Source organism: Poecilia reticulata, linkage group LG3 (genome assembly GCF_000633615.1).
Source record: "Poecilia reticulata strain Guanapo linkage group LG3, Guppy_female_1.0+MT, whole genome shotgun sequence".
NCBI lineage: Eukaryota > Metazoa > Chordata > Actinopteri > Cyprinodontiformes > Poeciliidae > Poecilia > Poecilia reticulata.
The window spans coordinates 4,500,526-4,518,220 of NC_024333.1; the positions used below are offsets into that span (position 1 = coordinate 4,500,526).

The window sequence follows — 17,695 nt, forward strand, 5'->3', positions numbered from 1 at the left end:
TATTTTATTAAGTTGAAATTATGTAAAAAAAAAAAACACACACACATTATGCAACTCTGTCTTTCCAAATATTATTTAAAAGAAATCATCAAATAAGCCCTACACTGTATTGATGCTAAGTCAATTGATTTAGCATGTTAGCTAAGTGCTTTTTTAGCTGCAGATACATCCTCTACAAATGATCGATGAAATGCTAATCATTAAGGTAAACAATGAATCACATATGGAGTCACTTCATGTCATTTGTTAAATCATAAGATAAAGAGCTCACTGTCTGATTTTATTTTGGGGCAGCAAAATAAATATGTCTATGTTGTGTGTTTGACAGATTCAATAAACATTTATTGATAAATCGGCCCAGATTTCTTTAATCTTGGTAGATTGATGATCGGCCGATACCTAGAAGTGAAACCAATCTTATCTATCGATCTTATCTACCTTGGTCTGAAAATCAGTAATCTTTTGCTCTGCTGTGAGAACAGTTTAACTGACAAACCCGCCTATCAGGTCATGTTTGCACATTTGCAGTGAACAATAGTCATCTCACACTTGTCAACTCAGTGACTCTCTTGCTATATTTAGTGACATTTCAGACAAAAATAATGGGTATCGTCCAAAGTCTGAATTGGCAGGGCAGGCTCCTTAAAGATCGTTTTCTCCGATCAGCCAGAAAAGTGCGATCCCTAAAATTTGAATAACAAAAGTATTAAATCAATGTTCAATTCATTTTTCCAGAACCTTCTAACACACACAAAGACATATAAATGGTTACAAAGTAAATGTTCCTGCTTCAGGTCTGTTTTTATCTCAGTGCTGACCACGCCTGGCCTTCAGCGTCCACCAACTCTTCCCACAGCTCCCCGGCCAGTTCCTGCTGCCAATCACCTGCGTCCCTGCTGTCCCAGCATCCAGACTCTGACTCCAGTCCTAATGAGGTCCTTCTCTCTGCACCCGGTGGACCAGCAGCACCTCATCATGTTGCATTTCCACCGGCTCTGCCTTTCTTTTTATCTTTTCCTCTGAAATTGCCACAAGTCCCCCTGCTATCCTCCGCTCCCTCTCTCCACGGTTGCAGTTCAGTGGAGCTGCCATTCGCTCCCCTCGTCCATCCCCTGATGTCCCTTCACGGGGAAATGATGATGTATTGCTTCACGTGCGCCGTCTCCATTAGGCCTGCAGCATTTCTACAAATAACATAACATTTGTCGTTCATTACAGGCCCCAGGAGATTTTCTGCTGCTAGAGTATTCTTTTGTTAGCGTTAATGTTGTTTTATTATCCCTCTTTCCAAAATATCTCCTGGTCCTTTTCACACTCCAGTCATCTTTTATTCAGATTTATTCAGCTAAATTTCATTTCCTCTGTTCGTCTCTTGCCTGCAGCTCCCTGTACGGCCAATACGTTCTTCTGCCACAGCAACATGTGCATCAACAACACCCTGGTGTGCAACGGAATCCAGAACTGTGTCTATCCGTGGGATGAAAACCACTGCAAAGGTGACCATTCAGACGGCTTTCTAAGACGGCGTATTAGGGACGTTGTAGATAGAAAAAAGAAGGATTACATTTTAGCTAAAAACACTGAAACGTCCACATTTATTCTAGAAAATATCTGAGATTAAACTCAAAATTTGTGTTGTTTCCAGCAAATTTATGCTGCTTTGAACTCTGAAATTTGAAAGGATTTTTTCTTAAATATTTCTGAGATTAATTTAAAAATTTCTCAGTTTTTTTTTCTAGCAAATTTGATGCTTTGCACTCAGAAGTAAAAAAAATTTTCTACAGAATTTCCCAGATTAATCTAAACATTTCTTAGTTTTTTCAAGCAAATATTCAACGCTTTGAACTCTGAACTTGCCAAGTCTTTTCTAGAATATTTCTGAGATTAATATAAAAATATAACGCTTCGAACTCTGAACTTGCCAAGTCTTTTCTAGAATATTTCTGAGATTAATATAAAAATGTCTAGTTTATTTCCTAGCAAATTTTCTATGTTTGGAACACAGAAATTCCAAAGTTTTTTCTAGAAAACGTCTTAGATGAACCTCAATTTTTTTTCTTTTTTTTTTTTTTTTTTTAGTTTTTTTCTTGCAAATTTTACACTTTTTGAACACAGACATTTCTAAAAATAAACTGGCTGAGATCAAAATTAATCTAAAAAAAAAATTCTGGTGGAAATTTTCTCCTTTTGTTTTTGTTTTTTTGTCTATGTGCGGTGGCCCTAATACACCATCGTAGTTTTGATACTTGTGCTTGGTTTTGATTTACTTTCCAGGATTTTATGACTACAGAGCTGGTAAAAGTATTTGCCCTCTTACAGATTTCTTCTGTATTTTTTAATCCTTGTCCTGAATATATTTTAGTATAAGACAAAGACCACCTGAGTGCATGTACATCCTATGTGAAAAAACAATCCTGCTACCTTCATAAATCATGAATTATTTGTCATTTGCACTTTTTTTTGGAAAGCTGATGATGAAAATTCCTCCACGGTGATATGAAAGATTTGATTTAAGGCAAACATATACTCTCTTACATATATTTCTCTGATATTAAATTATTTAAGACAGTAAAGTATAACAAAACACACAAACAAAAGCCTGGAAGGAGAAAGATAACTGCATGGTTCTGTACTTGCATTTCTTTTTCCCCTTATCTTGTTTGTTCTGTCATCCTCTTGCAGAGAAGCGTTCCAAGGGGCTTTTTCATCAGATTACCAAGACCCACGGCACCGTTATCGGAGTTTCCTCAGGCATAGTTCTTGTTCTTCTTATTATCTCCATTTTGGTCCAAATGAAGCAGCCCAGAAAAAAGGTGAGTCACGCTTTTGTTTGGTCCTGAGGTAAAGTTCTGAAGGTTACACACATAAATGGAAATGTTTTAAGGGTCTTAGACCAGCCAAAGATGAAGTGTTGTTGTATTTGACAGCAGATAAATCCTTCGTTCAAGCCGAACTTCTCTGTGGTTTCAAGGTTTATTGTTTTCCTTCCTTCTTAAAGGGATAGTTCAGGCTTTATGAAGCAAGGCTCATGACGCTATTATTAGTAATAGGCCTCTTGGCTGTTGTAGAAAGATGTTATATTGTTGTGATCCTCAAGGACGTGATACTAAGTTTCAGCAAATCAAAACAGTTTAACCTGAAGTTGCTAACGAATATTTAGCATCTATGTGTTTTTGAAAGCCATCTCCATAAACTGACAAATTTCTTGTTTAAGTGAAAATAAGGTATAAAACTCATCTGGTTATAATGAGAAACTTTGTTGTTTTGCATCTCATTTGCGAGGGTTTTCTCATTTGAATGAGAAACGTTCTCAATATAGCAAGATATAAGACTCATTATAACAAGAAACTGTCGTTTTAACGTGTTTCATATCTTGTTATAAGAAGATGCAAAAGTTTTGTGTTATATTGAGAAACTTTGTAGTTACAACAAGATACCACTCCTGAATTTATTTAGAAGCTCTGGCAGTTAAACGCCTCCGTACCTTTCCTGCATTCTGACTTGCGAGGAATTAAAGTAATGTTTTTAAAAGCCTTTTAAGGTATCTAAACAGTTCTGTATCCAAAACTGTAACGGTCTGGGTGGTCTTTTCAAGGTGGTGGCTCGGCGACCTGGTGTCTTCAACAAGGCTGGATTCCAGGAGGTCTTCGACCCGCCCCACTACGAGCTCTTCTCTCTCCGCGACAAGGAGATGTCCTCAGACCTTGGCGATCTTTCCGAGGAGTTGGACAGCTTCCACAAGGTGCGTCGCTCCTCCACCATGTCGCGCTGTGTCCACGAGCACCACTGTGGCTCCCAGGGCTCCGTAGCCACTGGCTGCGGCGGAGGAGGCGGCGGCGGCAGCATGAAGCACAGCAGAACTACGCTGAGCTCCATGGAACTGTCCTACCACAACGACTTCTCCAAGCCCCCTCCCATGAAGACCTTCAACTCCACGTCCACCTACAAGAAGAGCTGCTACGGCTACAAGCAGCACTCACAGACTCATGACTGCGACCAGCAGGTCATCGAGGACCGTGTCACTGAGGAGATTCCATGTGAGATTTACGGCCGTGGCGCGGTGGGACTGGTCGGAGGAGCATCCGTCGGAGGAGCGATGGGTGGAGCAATGGGAGGAGCAATGGGTGGGGTGATGGGAGGAGCAATGGGAGGAGCAATGGGAGGGGCGATGGGAGGAGCAATGGGAGGAGGCGGCCCGTCCGGAATTGCCGGAGGAGGGATTACAGGTGGAGTGTCCATGGCTGGCGGGATGGGCATGGTAAGCGGAGTGAGCATGGCCGGGCCCAGTGGGATAGCAGGAGGTATTGGCGCCGGGATGGCAGGCGCCTGCGGAACCCTCAGTGTTCGGGGGACCAGCGCTCGCAACAGTACCACCATAGTTGACCCACAGCAGCGCTCCATATCTATGGACTTCTAGATCCCGAAGGCTAAACGGGAAACACAGACCTTGTATTTCCTTTATGGAATAAAAAATTACAGAAGGACAAAAGCCCTGCATAAACAGAATAATCCCTGCTTCCTCCCACGCCTCTTGTCTACAGGTAACTTTTTGTTGTCTTGTTTGTGTTTTTTTGAGTTAATACACAAGGACCTCTCTAATTCACATGGAGCCTTTGGAAGAATGGAAGATATTAGAGCAACAAAATGGACCAAACTACTAATTTTTTGATACTGATGGACCTCAAGTGAAGACAACATAAAGACATACTGCCTCTTCACTTGTCTTTCACTCACTTAATCTCTACTTCCACCTGAAACTTGTTGGAAAATGTCCACGCATGCAGAGTCAGACTTCTCTCCACTGGGTTTCTGGGTGACTCCGAAGGGATCGAAGGGGACTGTGAGACATGCTGCAGGCAGACTGTTGCATTTATTCACCTGCCAGGCACAAATATATATGATCTATAGTGCATCTTCTAATAAGTTATATCCTTTTGATTTGTCTTTTTGGTCAATGTACTGTACTGTTGAAACCAGAATATATCCAGCCTCATGGTGTTGCTTGGCTTTTTACTCTTTTTGTTTGTTAAAATTGTTGCTGCGCTGATTTCATAGAGGTGGACTATCAGTGGCGCAAATCTGATCAATGAAATAAAACGATTGCAATGTTATTTCAATATAATAATGATGTAGTTTCCATGGTTACCTCACAGGGGATACCCATCACTCTCCTCAGGGTGAGCACATGAAGACACTGTCCTGTTTGAGTAAGAAATGTAGAGCTTATTTGGGGTGTGTGAAGTTCGTGAACAATAGTTTATGGAACATGAAGCTCTTAACTGGGAGAATCCGAGTCAAAATAAGCAACAATCCTGAACCCTGCATTTCTAATGGGGGGGAAATATATATATTTTCTCTCTTTCTCCACGACCCGAGTGTGTAAAAACAAGCACAAGCCTTCTCCCTGAGTGACACATGTAGCCTGTATTAGACTCATTTATGTTTTTTAACCACTGGTTGTATAATTTCATTCTGTTGAATTAAACGAGAGCTTACTCACATCCTCGAGCGGAGTCTCTCTTCTTTCTCTTCTTCTGTAAACAAGAAACATAAAGACGACACGCGGCCCACGCGATGGAAATGTCTCGTCAAGGTAAGATACACACTGTGACAAATAAAAACCAGCCTACGCCAAGTGTTTTTTTTCCCGCCCCGCTTTGCTTCGGTGGATATTAACATACCAAGGTGCTCCGGGGATAATTTATTCGCGGAATTGTTTGAACCTGGTTGAATGCGCAGGATTCAAGGCTGACGAATTCCAAGTTCCACTCATGAACAAAATAAATTGAGATAGCGCACATCCTCCCGACTGTCACACGTTTGAATGATTCCTCGCAGCATTTCTCCACTTTTGTCTCTCTTCCATGCTCACATTCGCCTCACCCCTTCCCCGTGCTGTCAAGACTCATTTGTCCCGGCCGAACCTCGGGGCGTCGTTTTAAAAAAAAACACACACAAAAAAAAACGTGACCTTCAAATATGGCCGCTGAGTGTTTGACCCCGATGATGTGGTCTTCTGCCTCTCAGAAGTTTCCAAGTGTTTCAATCCGTGATTGGTGGATGTTGGTGAGCAGCAGCATTTTTAAAAGTGCCAATAATAATTGAGAATAAACACATGAACATCTCTAACAGGATAAGACGGGGCTTCTTTCTTAACTTCTAGTTGTACGAGTTGTGTTGTCAGTTCAGTTGTCTGGTGATTCTTATAATTCAATCTGGAAAGACTCAGATGGAGAAAAAGGAACAATTAAAAGATTTAATGACAGGAATGAATAACAGTTCTTTGGCGCTCGGGCCCCCGTAGCTGATTTGAGCTGAGATTTGATGTGAACTCGATGAACATCCCGATAACTGATTAGGGATGCTCTCCCCGGGGGCCCGACACTGGTGGTGGAGGCCGGGAAAGGGTGCTATCCTGGAGAGCCGAAGGATGAGGGTGGAGAAGGGGCGGTGGTGGGTTGAACGCAGCTGGGAACCAGCTGACCGCATGGTGTGGATCCTTTTACACAGAGCTTGATTGATGATTGGACGCGCCGGTTGAGGTCCAGCGGGCGAACGGAGGGGGCGGAGTCTTCCAGCTTGAATTTTCGCTATTAGCTCCATTACAACATTCAATGTGGTATAAATATATTCAAGATTCTTGTGTGGTTTTTTTTTTTGGGATAAAAGCTTTCAAGCGCTTAAACTCCCATCAAGTGGACAGGAATTAGTTTTCTAAAACAGTATCTCCACTAAAAGATTGGATGGAATTTGATTTGATTTAGGGAACATATGGCCTTGCACTTATAAAACCTATTTAAAATAAGTTTACTTCATCTTGTCAAAACTCGTGTCCTTTAGCAAAATGGATTATGTAACCTGCCATGTTCTTTGGTGGTAAGTTTGTGTCTGGTATGCTTTAATGTTTTAATTCATCCATCCACAGACGGATCTAGAAGGGAGACATCAGTTTCCCCAATATTAATCCAGAAAAGATCTTTAGTTCCTTGGCAAATTCTGGGTCCGCTCTAGTGCCTCGTCGCAGGGGGATGTGTTTGGATTGGATGACCCTTCCAAGGGCAGCACCTATGGGAGTCATCCTGAACCACCTCAGCTGACTTCTTTCAAGGCGAAGGAGCAGCAGCTGGTAGACAAATCTCCTCACCCTGCCACAAACTCAGTGACCCCACAGGGAAGATCAGTTGTGCCATGTAGGGTTGTGTTCTTTGGTGATGATCCATATCTCATAACCCTTGGTGAGGGCTGGATTCTAGTCAGACTGATAAATGAAGAGCATCGCTCTTTGGTTCAGCTCTGTTTGCACCATGATAGACCAGGGCAGCACCTGCAGTACTGCAAATGAAGCCCCAATCTGTGTCTACCCTTTTGGTCAAGCTTACAATTACTAGTGAACAATACATCAATACTAAACTACTCTGCCTAAAAGCAACCCATTGATCCTAATGATAGTTGACCAGTACACTTTCTTGGAGTCAGGTTTTGTTGGGGTGGCTCATTCACTGTCAACAACAAGGTCTTGGCTCCTGGGGCTCAGTAGGTGTAGTGCGAGGGGGCTGGTAAGACACATTGGGGCATGCCAATGTGTGTGATATATAATTTATAAGTAATTGGTTAGGATGATTAGGTTAAGTGTTCTGACATTTTTCTTCAATGTACTCTTTGTTAGTCAGCATGAACAGGATTTTTCTCCATCCACCTTCTTTGGAGACTTTTAAAACTCAAAAGTCAAATTTCTTGTGTGCACAAGCTTGGTGAATAACGCCGATTCTGAAAACAAAAAAAAAACTCATTTAGATAAATAACTTAATGCCTTGATTTTAGAATAAAATGTGTTGAAATTATTTAATAAGTTGTTTATACAAGAAAAATCATCTATGTCTATTTTTTTCCCTTTTTTGCGTGGTTTCCAGAAATTTTTCTTCCACACGTGGCTCAAAAATTCCTCTGTCAAACTGCATACTGGCCAGGAGGGGGCGACAGTGCGTACGAAGAGACTCTAACATCCCGGAAACTGATGAAGAAGACGAGCAAAACATTTTCCACCGGCTCCTTCTCTTTGTCCATCCTCCTCCTTGTAGAAGCAACATCCCCAGCAACACCATGGCCAATGTTGCCGACACAAGACTCTACGACATTCTTGGAGTGTCTCCGTCCGCAACTGAAAATGAGCTCAAAAAGGTAACTTGGTAGAAAAAAACAGAACCTGAAAAGAAACAGAACTGAGAGTTCTAGAAAAACGTCACGTTTCTCGAACCAGGAAATGATTTGCTAAGCTAATGCTAGCTGTGAGGTAACCTAGCATGCTAAAGGTGCTAGCATTTTAAATGGCCTGAAAGTTCATGTGACGATGCCGCTGTAACCTTTTATTATTACAGATTCTTTACATTCCGGAGAGATCAGTCACAGTGTAGCCACTTCCAGGCAGTTTATTTTGTATTCCTTAGAAATTTTACACATAAATCAAAAACGGTAATATCTGAAGCTCAATGTTTCTTGTACTGATATAACTGTTGACCTCAAGTTAGCTTTAGCTTAAATCTCGGTGGCGTTTTACTTAGCGTCGTTTGTCAAAGGACTGTAATGAACACCTTATTTTATTCTATCTTATGTTATACTATTTAACTCTGCACTGACATAGATTCAATTGATATTGGGTATATAATAATAATAATAATAATAAAAAAACCTTAGTGTTGAGTTCCGATTAGCTTCGCTGTTAGTTTTTGGGTTAGTTAAAAGAACATCAGCTTATAACCTAATAATTGCGTTTCTTAATGCACCGACCCGCCTCTAAGTCCACTTTTTAGAGAAATTTAGGAACATTTGTTCAAATGTCTTACAAAGTCCCGATTCGATGGAGTCATTTCTCAAGTCATGCTGCTTTGCGTTTTCTGTATGGAAGCTAACTAGCATGGCTGTGACGAAGTCGTTTGTTTCCGGTTTTTGATATTTAGCTATTCTCCATATAATGCCAAGTTTTTCCGTTGCCTTCTTAAACATGACGTCCGAAGCTGTTTTTGTATGTATTTTTTTTAATAAAAAATAATCTGCTACCCTTACAGTACTGCTGTGTTTTGGGTGTTAGCAAGGGATGCTAATTAGCAAATTCTAGTTTTCGTTAGCAATAAAGTTGTCAGACATCTTAAGGGTTCCGTTTTATACTAAACGTCGATTTGTATGTATAGTTAAGTAAATAAAAGCCGAACAGCAGAATGCCGTGTCCTTAACTGCTCCAGAAATGGATAGTTGTGTTCTAAACATCCAGTGACTGAGGTTATGGGGTCCGTTTGCCGGTTGGAACATTTTGGTTTCTTTACGCAGGCACGTGTGATTGCGTAAACAATGAGTAAGCTCCTTTCAGGTGTTCCTCTCATGGGAAGTTCCAGGTTACACAGAAAAAAAATTAACACAAGCAAATTATCCTTCTGTCATTCCAGGCATACCGGAAACTGGCAAAAGAGTATCACCCTGACAAGAACCCAAACGCTGGTGACAAGGTAAACATTTGGTGATAGCGTCCTCCATTACTGTGGGGGACAAAATGTACAGATAAAGTAATACAGGGTCAAAACATTGAATATTATTTGTCTCCCATTTCAGAAAGTGAAACTTGTTTATTCCATAGATTCATTACTTATGGAAAGAAATAATTGAATCCTTTTTTGTCTTGCATGTTTGATTATTGTGGCTTACAGACAACGGAAACCTCAAATAGAAATTATTACACTACATGAGCTCATTTAAAAAAAAAAAAAGATATTTCAAACACAAATGTCAGATTTTTTAAAAGTTTATTGATTTCTGTGCACTAAATACATAGTTGAGGCTCCTTTTGCATAAATTATTGCATCACTTCAGCGTGGCGGTTCGTCTGTTTTTGCTGAGGTGTAATAGAAGCAGAGGTTTCTCATTAGACACTTTTGTCGTTTCTGGTTAAGAGGTGACTTTACACATGGTTTACATTTATAGTCCATGTGGCCAACGCGACTTTATGGCTCTAGCTGCTCTGACTACAGCCTCAGTTCACTCCTTGTGAAACTCTCCAAACTCTTTCCAGGCTCAGAAAACCTTTACTTTTAATTCTTGGAGATGTTATTGTAGGAAATTTGGAAATTTCCTGTTAAATTCACAATACTTCACATTAATTATTTTTTGTTGGTCTATTACATGAAATCCCCCAAAATACTTAAGTTTTACCATGTAAATACTTCAACTTCTCTTATAGGAAACACATAAATATTAGTGAAGCTCATTTAATAGAAAACAAATTTACCTTGAGTTAGTTACATTTGCATTATGTGTTTTTAACTATACATAAGCACCAACTACGTAAAAAAAAACTCAATTAAAATAAGTAGTATTCATTTGTTTATTGTCCAGTTGTTTAATCCTAATTAAAGTTTTTTGATCCTTTATCCGTGACTTGTTACTTCATTGCTGAAGTTGTTAGCCTGTAAACTGATGAAGACGGGTAGTGGTTGTGGAGGTCAGGAGAATAAAAAGACTCCTGACCTCACTCTCCCTACATGTTCACATGCTGACCATACTATGTTGCTATTTTGCTTCCAACAATTTCGCCAAAGACACTCTAACTTGTCTTTGCTCTCTGTTACTGGTGTATAAAACCCCCTATAATATATATCAACAAAATATGCTTAGCCTTGTGGGGGAGTAAGTAAAGCCTGGTGGCCCGCCAGCCTTAAAATACTTTGAGGGAAACTCTGCCGAACAGTCAATAAAGATCTGTGAAACGTGGCTGCAGCAGATGTTCTGTTTGAACTCAAGTTGTGTTGATTTATTCGTTCATTCTGAATACAACGTCAAAAATAACATCAGTCTTTGATTTAAGCTGTTATGATAATAAAATCTGTCTCGACTTGATCCATCTGATGGAGCTGATTTATGGCCACAGTGCTGATGTTTGCTTTTCTTCCACAGAACACAGGAAGCTATTTTAACTTCTGTTTGCCCTCATCATCCTTTAGAGGATTTGACATAAACAATAATTATTCAGATTTGCTCAGAGATGGTGGTTCTAGAGTAACTAGTGTAATTTTGATGATGTAGTCCAAACATTAACCTCATCAGCTTTCTGAATTCAGAAATGTTCTGCTTCCCACTGTTGGTCCTTTTATCAGTTATAGAGAATGTAGAGGTGCTGATCCCATTCTGTTGTTTTTAGTTACAGCCTCAGTCCCTTTCTTTGGATTCCATCAAACCTCTTGTTTTGTGCTGAAGTTCTCTTTTCTCTCTCTTCGTCTAGTTTAAAGAAATCAGCTTTGCATACGATGTGCTCACTAACCCTGAGAAGAAGGAACTGTACGACCGGTATGGAGAGCAGGGGCTGCGGGAAGGAGGCGGGGGCGGTCCCGGGATGGACGACATCTTTTCCCACATCTTCGGTGGCGGTCTCTTCGGCTTCATGGGCGGCCAGGCGGGCCGCTCCAGAAACGGCGGTCGGAGGAGAGGCGAGGACATGGTCCATCCGCTCAAGTAGGTCACATGTCCCTCAGTGGTCCTGTGAAGTCTATGGCCAGGTTGCTAAGTAGCTGCGTTTTCGTTGACCATTTAATTTTGTAATTTGATGTTTGGAAAAATAAATTAGCTTAATGGAAACACAGCAATTTAAAAAGAAAAACTTTTTATTTCAATCCAAAGTTTTGCCACCAAGATGATGTGGGTTTTTTTCAGTCGAGTCAAAATTGGTTTATTTCGTAAAACTGCAATGGAAACGCTTTTTTGCGTCACATGATCAACAACCTGATGTTGCTGCTGGCGCAAACCATGAAGAAGACGACGACCGGAAGTAGTTGGAGGATGATGCCGTGACATGTTCTTAATGACGTAGTGAACAAACTTGTTCAGTTGTGACTTTAATGTAGTTTATTATTTAAAGGAAACACAGCAACTGAAATTTTATTTTGTTTTTATTTTTTGACATTAGTGGAATATTGACTAAATTTTCCTCATTTGTCATGTACGCTCAGCGAGTGTCTCATGTTTTCTTCAGGGTCTCACTGGACGACCTTTACAATGGGAAAACAACAAAACTACAACTCAGCAAGAACGTCCTGTGTAGTTCCTGTAATGGGTAAGTTGGACATAATTTCCCCTCTGTTTGTTGTTTTCTTGTTGCCATCTGCTGAGGTGTTGCCGTGTTTCTTCCTTCATCGATTCAGACAAGGAGGCAAGACGGGCGCTGTACAGAAATGCACGGCCTGCAGGGGGCGGGGCATGCGCATCATGATCAGACAGCTGGCTCCAGGCATGGTCCAACAGATGCAGTCTGTGTGTACCGATTGTAACGGAGAAGGTGAGGACCACGGCTGTGTGTGTGTGTTTCTGCGTTCCAGCGACCGTCTCAGAGCCGCCGTTACAGTTCGTTTCACTTGTTTGATCCGCTCCAGGTGAAGTCATCAACGAGAAAGACCGCTGTAAAAAATGTGAAGGTAAAAAAGTGGTAAAGGAGGTGAAAATCCTGGAGGTCCACGTAGACAAAGGCATGAGGCACGGGCAGAAAATCACTTTTGGAGGAGAAGCCGACCAGGCGCCGGGGGTGGAGCCTGGAGACATAGTTCTAGTTCTGCAGGAAAAGGACAACGAGGTAAAACCCTACACTTCTTCAAGTAATATTATTATGCTGTAGGATTTTTGTTTATGTTGTACTTCAAAACATCTGTCTAAAAACTCGATCACATGGCCGTTTCTATGGAGGTGTGTTGGTTTAGAAATATGGCCGATGCTCTGCGCACAAATAGTTTGTCTTCATCTGACCAGTGTTTCTCAACCTTTTTTGGGCCATTGCCCCCTAGCCTTTATCCAGGTCCCTCACCGCCCCCCACCAAAGAATTTGCAGGCTACTTTGCACTGACCATTATTTTATCATTAATATTACTATCACTATTGTAGATGCTTGTTTCTGTATTTATCATCAAAAATAATTTCCCAGAGAACAAAAAAGTCATGGAAATAGAAATTATTTTCACAGGTGTCTATGAAAAATGCAATGAACATTCAACTTAAAATTTGTAGGCCTAACAGAAGCCAATCAGAGTGGAAAAATATTCTTATTCTTTGCCATTTTCTAGTTGTTAAATATTCCACAAAATGACCAGATAATAGATGTTCAACATGCCAGTTTAAACTTTGAACTATTTGCAAAACGACTGAGCTCTGCAACATTAAAACATGGATAGAACTGTAACTACATTAATCATAGCTCTTCTTCTCTTCAGTGTTTGTCAGTTTCTGGTGGTGCAGCTCTGTGCTGCCTTCAGGAGAATGGGACATCAGAGAATCATCCATAAAATTTCACCCACATGGCATTTATTGTGCAAACCAGAGCTTTCAGTGGAAAAACAAAAGTTCCAAGTCCTTTTAATGCCATACAAATATGAGACAGAAACATGGATTATATCTTTATTTAGACCTGTCTATTGATTTATAGATTAATAGTTTTACTGGACAGAAATTACAAAGAACAAATCTGGTTCTTAATCAAATCCTAATGAGTCAAATTGAAAGTGTCATGGAGTCACTGAACACCACCATGACATTAACACTGACATGAAAAATAATATTGAAGAAATAAATATATCAAATCTAATTAAATACATAAATAAGTGATCAGTTCTTTACTGTTATGGTCTGTAAGATATTTATTCTCAGTACTAGATATGGTCTCAACAAACCCAAGACATTTCAACAATATTATTTTACCTTTAATCTGGAAATACTGTCTGTTTATTATTGCCATACAGTCCTCTGTATTAATTATTGCTCGAAACCGTACCAGTTTATTCCTCTGTATTTATTTTAGTTTCTTAGTTTATTCTTGCATTTTGTTCTTCATTCATTTCCATTTAGTTTCATTTGATTAATATTATCCTCTCTCGGTTTATTGCTATGTCCGCTTTAGTTTCTTTCCTGTTGCTAGATTTATTTTATAGTTTATTGACCATCAGTAATCTCATCACCTGCTACGCCGCCTAATCGTCATGTGTTGATTTTTCACTGTTCAGCGTCGGATTCTCTGTTTTTATGCCATAATTCACATCTAGTTCGTTGCTCCGTTTTATGTCCCGCTTCTCCTGTTGCAGAGTTTTGCGCAATGTGCGCGTCTTTTTGTTTTTCTTTAAGCCCTTCCCGACCGCCCTGCACCCTAAGGAAGCATATCGATGGGGAAAAGGCAGACTGACCATAAACCTTTTAAAACAACAGAAACTATTTCTGCATTCTGATTATTGAAATTTTAAAGTGCTGTGTTGTTCTTTCACACTTGTTTCATACCGGACCACTTACAGCACCTGTGTTAACGCTAATGAACGCTCTCTATCTTGGTATCACCCATGAAGGGATTTCTTTATTTAAATTGGTTCATTTTTCAGAGGGATACACAGTGAGGGTATCGTTTTAGCTACCAGTAGCAGGAGAATGGAGCTGCGCCAAGAAGCTAACAGAAGCTAACAAACACTGAATAGAAGAAGAGCTGCCATTGATACAGTTGCAACCAAGCATGGTTTAATGTTACACAATACAGTTTTACCAAGTTGCTCAAAGTCTAAACTGGTATTGTTGTGCATATAAGGTGTAAAGTTTACCTTCGACCAAACGCCCCCCAAAGGCATCCCAGCGCCCCACTTTTATAAAAATTTCCGCCAGCGCCCCCTGTCGTCCTCTGAATGCCCCCTGGGGGGCGTGTCCGCCCACGTTGAGAACCGCTATTCTAGACACTGAAGCAGATACACATAAAGGTTCATAAATGCCTGTAATTCATATAGATGCACCAGTCAGAAATGAGTTTCTAAGTTCTAGTTTTTGACTAAAGGTTAGAAACCTCTGCTGATTTCCAATGACACAATATTTTTAAAAGCCTTCATTTTCTTGCCTTCCTATCATGATCAAGCAAGACTCTTACTATGAGCAGGGCGTTGTCACAGATTTGCTTACATTTTAAGAGATAATTGCAAAATTTATCTTTTATCATCTTCTACTAGAAATCAGTGTAGCTAGCACTGCATCGTTGTGGGTTTTTTGTTTTTTGGGGGTGGGGGGAGAAGTTGTAAGTCTTTAACTTGAATTGCTAAAAAGTTCCCAAAAAGTCTTAAACCCAGAATGTTTTAGGTTGAAAGCTAAAAAGCTAAGCTGAAAGTCTTGCTCTCTCTCGCTTTCCTGCAACCTTTAAAACGTAAAAGAAATGCTATTTGTTTTAAAAGGCTAAAAATCAGTAGATTCCAATGAGCGGCTATTGTTTTGGTCTATCAGTTCCTTAAAAGCAAAAGAGACGCCAAATAATATCCATAAACCTTCTTTTCATGTGGAAATCTTCCAATAACTGTCCATATTTTGTCATTTCTGAGAAGTTTGGATCTAATGTGTCTTTTTGGGCCAGTTCACCCTGAACAAGTTGAACATGTTTCCTTCCTGATCAGAACTGGTCTCTGTGAGTTTCACGTCATCTCCATCTTCTCTCCGTTTCAGACATTTAGACGAGAAGGAAACGACCTCTATATGACCCATAAGATCGGCCTGGTGGAGGCGCTGTGCGGCTTCCAGTTCATGCTGAAGCATTTAGATGGGAGACAGATTGTTGTCAAGTATCCTGCAGGAAAAGTCATTGAACCAGGTCAGATTTCTTCTTCTCTGGTTCTCTAGTTCTGTTTGAAATGTTTAATGATGCGTTGAAGGATTAAATGTTGCTTCAAACAAAGCAGCTATAAGTGAAGACATGAGATGCATCATTGTCTAACAATAATAGTTTCAAAAGACAAAATTTCTTTACTCTTGAATTTCTGAGATTCATCTCAAAATTTCAGATTTTTCTTTTCTAGCAAATTTTCAACTTTTGAAACTTGGACATTAACATTTTTTTTTTCTAGAAAATGTCTGAGATGAATCTAAAATTTCTGAGTTCTTTGGCAGCAGTTTCCTCTTCCTTAGTTTGTCTCTACTTTTGTACCCCAACACCTCATCGTGTTAGTGGCCCTTCGGAGTAGCAGCATGTATTTCCTGGGCGGCCGTGGCTAATAATAATATCAATATCAATCTTGTTGTTTCCAGGCTCGGTCAGGGTGGTGCGGGGAGAGGGCATGCCACAGTACAGAAACCCGTTTGAGAAAGGAGACTTGTTCATCAAGTTTGATGTCCAGTTTCCTGAAAACAACTGGATCAGCCCAGAGAAGCTGGTGGTAAGACGAGTTCCTCTATTAACACGCCATCTCTGCTGTCAGTTTCTTTTTCTTTATTTTCAGAAAAACCTCGTCTCGTTTTCTCTTACAGCTCCTTTATTTCTCTGACAGGAATCAACAACTGAACAAAACTTACCCAAAAAATGGTTCTGATAGAAAATGTTAATTTCTGATTTAGTTTATTTAAACCTTTCTGAGCCTCAATGATAGTTGTTACTGTCAACACAATAAACAAGCAAGGAATTGGAAATAACTGCGTAATAGTAGATGAATTATGACACTTAATAGTTCCAGTAACTGTCCTTTTAATAAATCTTGTTCTTTTTAGACATAAGGTGTCCTACTAAAAGACTACCACAAGGTGGCAGTAGAGCACCAAGCTGTTTTCCAGAGTAAACAGTCCTGCACTGAGAATTTAGCAGTGCTTTGGTAAAAGAGAAGATAAAGAATGCCTAATATCTCACTAAATTAATTTAGTTATGTTTACTGTAGGACAATACAGTAAGCTAACGCAGAGTTTCAGTTGTCAGGATGTTCTTGTAACTCAAGAAGTTTCTAAAAACATTTATGGAACATCAGCAACAATGTGTTCCTCATGAGACTCTGGGAAATAAAAAAATACTTCCTGTTAAACATAAGAATATTTCTTTTACAGTCCAGGGAGATCAGAGACGGGCCCCAATCCGATATCAATATCTGTATCGATCTCGATATTGGAAACAAAATTCTAGATCAAGCATCAGTGACGATGTATCTCGATCCATAGGGGCGGATCTATTCAGTCTAATTCTGTACTTTGTGCTCTGGACAATGTCATGCTTTATTTATCTAACATTATTTTTTATAATTTCTAATTGCACTTTCTTAACCATTTAAAATATTTGTTGTAGTTTATTTTTACATTTTTTACCAAAATAGTCAACCTATTGTTTGTCAGTTTCAATTTATTATTTATTTAACATCAACTGTTCTACTTCTAACTGAACTAATTAAAGTTGTGTTTACTTGTTTGATCAATCTCGTGAAGCTATTGGTGTATTTAAATGAGCCATGCTGGTGCAGAGTTGGCAAATAAATTCATTATTCTGTACATCTATGTCTGTGTTTAAAAAAACCCAAAAATGTAATAGTTTTCCTGTACAGTATTGGCCGATACTACACCTCAGATATCAGAAGTGAAAGAAGTGGATCGGTTCATCGCTGTGTAAATCACACCAGATTTCAATCCTAAGGTCAACTCTCCACCTGTCCTCCCCCTAACAGGAGCTGGAGGACATGCTGCCGTCGCGGTCGGAGCCCCCCATCATCACTGGGGAAACGGAGGAGGTGGACCTGCAAGACTACGACGCCAGCCAGGGCTCGTCGTCCGGCGGCCGCAGGGAGGCGTACAACGACAGCTCAGACGACGAGAGCGGCCACCACGGGCAGGGCGTGCAATGTGCCCACCAGTAATCTCCATCCGGCTTCTCAGACATACACACATACGTATATATATATAAAAAAAATCT

General features: G+C 40.1%; 2 protein-coding genes across 2 annotated transcripts in view; both read left to right on the forward strand.

Moving 5' to 3' along the window:
* Window positions 1-5,506, forward strand: part of neto2a (neuropilin (NRP) and tolloid (TLL)-like 2a) — a 26,026-nt gene extending 20,520 nt beyond the window's left edge. The window contains exons 8-10 of the mRNA XM_008404869.2: window positions 1,383-1,496; window positions 2,683-2,813; window positions 3,596-5,506. Of these exons, the coding sequence (XP_008403091.1) occupies window positions 1,383-1,496; window positions 2,683-2,813; window positions 3,596-4,417 (1,067 nt within the window). The 3' untranslated portion in view covers window positions 4,418-5,506. The remainder of the gene's footprint in view (window positions 1-1,382; window positions 1,497-2,682; window positions 2,814-3,595) is intronic.
* A 2,513-nt stretch (window positions 5,507-8,019) lies between these two features.
* On the forward strand, window positions 8,020-17,692 carry dnaja2a (DnaJ heat shock protein family (Hsp40) member A2a). Its single transcript, XM_008404868.2, has 9 exons — window positions 8,020-8,178; window positions 9,438-9,497; window positions 11,264-11,493; window positions 12,011-12,091; window positions 12,180-12,313; window positions 12,408-12,604; window positions 15,481-15,625; window positions 16,060-16,187; window positions 17,451-17,692. The coding sequence occupies exons 1-9, from the start codon at window positions 8,101-8,103 to the stop codon at window positions 17,637-17,639; spliced, it is 1,242 nt and encodes a 413-aa protein (XP_008403090.1). The 5' UTR covers window positions 8,020-8,100; the 3' UTR covers window positions 17,640-17,692.
* The last annotated feature ends 3 nt before the right edge of the window (window positions 17,693-17,695 follow it).